This window comes from Theobroma umbraticum, unplaced genomic scaffold (genome assembly GCF_002168275.2).
Source record: "Theobroma umbraticum cultivar Fairchild unplaced genomic scaffold, ASM216827v3 scaffold_81.0, whole genome shotgun sequence".
In the NCBI taxonomy this organism is placed as follows: Eukaryota; Viridiplantae; Streptophyta; class Magnoliopsida; order Malvales; family Malvaceae; genus Theobroma; species Theobroma umbraticum.
In genome coordinates, this window is record NW_018397268.1 from 2716406 (window position 1) to 2719929 (window position 3524).

A 3524-nucleotide genomic window follows, 5' to 3' on the forward strand; every position below is an offset into this window, starting at 1 on the left:
AAAAGCTAAAAGTTAAAACTCTATTAGGCAGAACAAACTACCCCAACAAGTTCCGGAAGCAGAAGAGTAGTCATAGTTAACCTTTCTTTGTTCATCGCATGATTTTACAAGCATTTTGCTCCATCTGTATTGCATCTATGTATTAATGTAATTCCATTGTGTAACTTTGATATGCATGCAAAGATTAAAAAACTAACACCCAGAATGGGAGAAAAGAAATAGCAGACCTTTGATCACTTTGGCTAAAATTCACGCCATTTTTTGAGCATAGGGTTTCACTGATAGAATTTAGCCTTATGAAGTTTGTTGAATAATAACTTAATAATCCTTGGTGGAATGTGGTTGCTAATTCATTTCATGCTACTGGTTTACTTGAGGATTCTGACTGATTGTTCGTTCATCATTATCATGGCAGGAAGGCCTTACAAATAAAAATTGCTACTACTATAGAGATTAACCATGGCTTTATTTGGTTAGAATTGCCTATCAGAAGATAATTTGACTAGAGGTCTGGGCAAATCATCTCCTATAATCGTTTTTGTGGGGAAGGGGAAGGGGCTGTGGCAGGGGCACGTTTCATGTATCTGAATCTGAAGTCGAATGCCTCTTTATCAATAATATCTTGACTCTTCTTTAGATTATGAAGAGTGCCTTGCAGTTGATACTGGAGTGAAGTTAGTAGCAGTAGTTCGGGTATCTAGTTGGCAGCATCTCCTTTTGGAGATCTCTTTTCTTCGTACACACCTCCGTTCTATATAATAACTTTCATGAATCTGATGCTGCTGAAAAGTTAGCATATTCTGTCTCAGCGTGTTCTAATTCAGAGACTGGCCGGTTGAAGCACCATTGGATGCCTTTTGAGCTCTAAGAAATCTCAGTATTTTAATATATATCAGTACATTTTTCTCTTCATTATAGGTGGTGGATCATACTACGCATGACTTCATCAAGGAACATGGAGTCCTCTTTTCAATTGATGAGTAGCCATGTACATTCATCAGAAGCTGGTTCAGATAATTCTCATGCCGCAAAGACAAGGAATGCAGGAGATGTCATTTCTGGAAAGTGTTAAAACTTTCCATACCTGGCAGCAAATATTCTGGCTTTGCATTCTCATTTTTGTACTATGCTATTACATTCTGATCATGTGTACTCTTCACACGATTTACTATTTTCATCTTTGACAAAATTGCACATAAGAGAGTAGACTAAATAAACAAATGTTGTTATTATCGCAGTTTCAGTTGGTTTCATCAAAATTTTTGACATTTCAGATTTAAGTATAGTTTGAGTGGTAAAAGCAGAAACTTACTTTTTTAACTGGACTTGAACACAAAATTCAGTTGAAAAACTTCATTGGCCAAGTGAAATGCAAGGACCTTGGAGTCAGTCCATCAAGCCCGAGTGACCAACCATTTACACGTGCATTGTTGGAGTTCGGATAAATGGTCTTCAAAGAATGGATAAATGGTCTTCAAAGAACTCAACATCTTCCTCTAACAATGCATTCCATGAATCAGTACTCATCCTGTAAACTGCATGGTGGCGATGTGCTACTGCCTCCATATTTCTCAAAATCCAGACAAGTCTGGATGTCAGTCACCTTGTAATCATTGCACCAAGGATCCAATCCGAATCCAAGATTATGCATAAATATCTCTACCTTGGGTGGAATGTCTTGATTACATTCTGGTAAAATTCTGAGTTCTTTTGTCACAGGACTTCATAAAGTTATGTGACAATTGATGTGCTCCCATAAAAAAAGATACTGGGGCAATTGTTGTGACAAATCTTGATGACAAACGTGTGTTTGATCAAAAAACAAGGGCATAACAAGTTTGTCTTGAATTATCATTATGGTAGCTAAGATGCTAGACACAAAACAGGTACTCAATTGAAAGTTTTTGGAATAGCTAAAGCCTTCCAGGGCTCTTGGAACCTTTTAGCCAAAAGTTTGTTTCCATCTCTTTTAATTTTCCTTTCACCTGAACATTTTTATTGACTGGTAGAATCTGGTACCAATAACACTTCCATTAAATACAACCAACCTGCCTTATAGAGCAGTGATTGGAACAACTTAATGTGGTGGCATTCTCATTAGATTTTCACCTATAAATCCATGCTATGTTTTGCAAACACCAATATCATTTCCAATAAATTGATAATTGCATATCAGTATTTTAGGCCAACTGCAAGAAACTGTGATCAGTGTTTCCTGCTTGTATGCCTACAGTTTTTAATCATCTATTCATCTACAATAACATTATGTAAAAACTTAAAAGCTGTAAGTCAACAATACAATAACACTCAACTAAACAAAATTTCCCTTTTGGAACAAACAAGGGCAGTTTTTGAATTGATAAATGAAAATTTGTTCACAAAATTCGAAGCACTACCATTTTCATGAAAATAAAAATCAAGTAAAGCATGATAAAAGCTAAACTCTTCCAGTAATCCTAAGACCTTGGCTTCTCCTTCTTCTCTTTGAAAAGAGCAAGAAGAGACACACCAGATACCTTAACAACCTTGAACCTGACTCCGGGAATATCTCCCACAGCATGCCCTTTTCGTCCAAATCCTGCAATCAAAACCTCATCCTGCACCAACCAAACCATACATGGTATTAGGAAACACTGAAAAGAAGGCATTATCATCTACAGCAGGCTTTTACAATTTTCTTTAACTAACAAATAATGCGTGTAGATAACACCCCAGATACTTGAGAAGAGTAAACCAAAGACAAAAACAGGAATCAAAAATCTGAAAAGAGTAATGGCAAAAAACCAGAAAATGTATATAACTTACATTTTCCTCGATATAGTTTAAGCAACCATCATTGGGTACAAAAGCAGCAATTTTCTTTCCATTCTTGATCAGCTGAACACGAGCGCATTTTCGGATAGCAGAGTTAGGCTGCTTAGCTTCAATGCCACTGCAAAAGCCAATTACCAAATTGTCAAGTTCTGATCCAATTCAAGCACCATCTCCTTCATCATTACCCTTAAAACTTAACTTAGTTCTTACATTTTCTCAAGAACTATGCCTTTGGCATGTGAAGATCCAGCAAATGGTTTCTTCCATTCATTTCCCAGATTGGACTTCTTATATGCCTTGTCAGCCCACCTTTGCCTCCTACGGTGGGTTCTAAGCTTACGACCAGCTCCCATTCCACGAGCTTCCTGCACAACACTCATTTTGTCAGCTATTTTCCCCAAAATATAACACAATCACCTACAAAAGGTATCCACCAATCCAAATCATTAAAAAAAATCCCTTGAAGGACAGCAATCTTCAAGATACATAAGCATCACAAAAGAAGAGCTTAAAAGTCGGACATAGTACATGACCTAATCCAACCTAATGGTTCAGAAGTTCATTAACCATTCCTTTTCCTAAGTTTCTAAGAACATACTAACACAGTTTTTTACATTCCATTGCCTTCTTCCACGATTTTCCCATCAACCAAACAGGTAATTAAAGACATTTTGACCCCCAAATTCCATAACTTTATCACCAACCAAACA

General features: G+C 36.8%; 1 protein-coding gene across 1 annotated transcript; it reads right to left on the bottom strand.

Annotated features, from left to right (window-relative positions):
* Positions 1-2263: 2263 nt before the first annotated feature.
* On the bottom strand, positions 2264-3194 carry LOC110425185 (small ribosomal subunit protein uS12-like). Its single transcript, XM_021440013.2, has 3 exons — positions 3025-3194; positions 2806-2932; positions 2264-2597 (listed from the first exon to the last, which is right to left on the bottom strand). The coding sequence occupies exons 1-3, from the start codon at positions 3192-3194 to the stop codon at positions 2457-2459; spliced, it is 438 nt and encodes a 145-aa protein (XP_021295688.1). The 3' UTR covers positions 2264-2456.
* Positions 3195-3524: the final 330 nt, after the last annotated feature.

What these genes read in the sequence shown, in the direction of transcription:
- LOC110425185 (XM_021440013.2), bottom strand. Translation starts at nt 3,194, where the DNA reads ATGAGTGTTGTGCAGGAAGCTCGTGGAATGGGAGCTGGTCGTAAGCTT. An exon ending in GGCATAGTTCTTGAGAAAAT is followed by an intron (nt 2,933 to 3,024) that starts GTAAGAACTAAG and finishes TGGCTTTTGCAG; the next exon opens with TGGCATTGAAGCTAAGCAGC. An exon ending in TAAACTATATCGAGGAAAAT is followed by an intron (nt 2,598 to 2,805) that starts GTAAGTTATATA and finishes TGGTTGGTGCAG; the next exon opens with GATGAGGTTTTGATTGCAGG.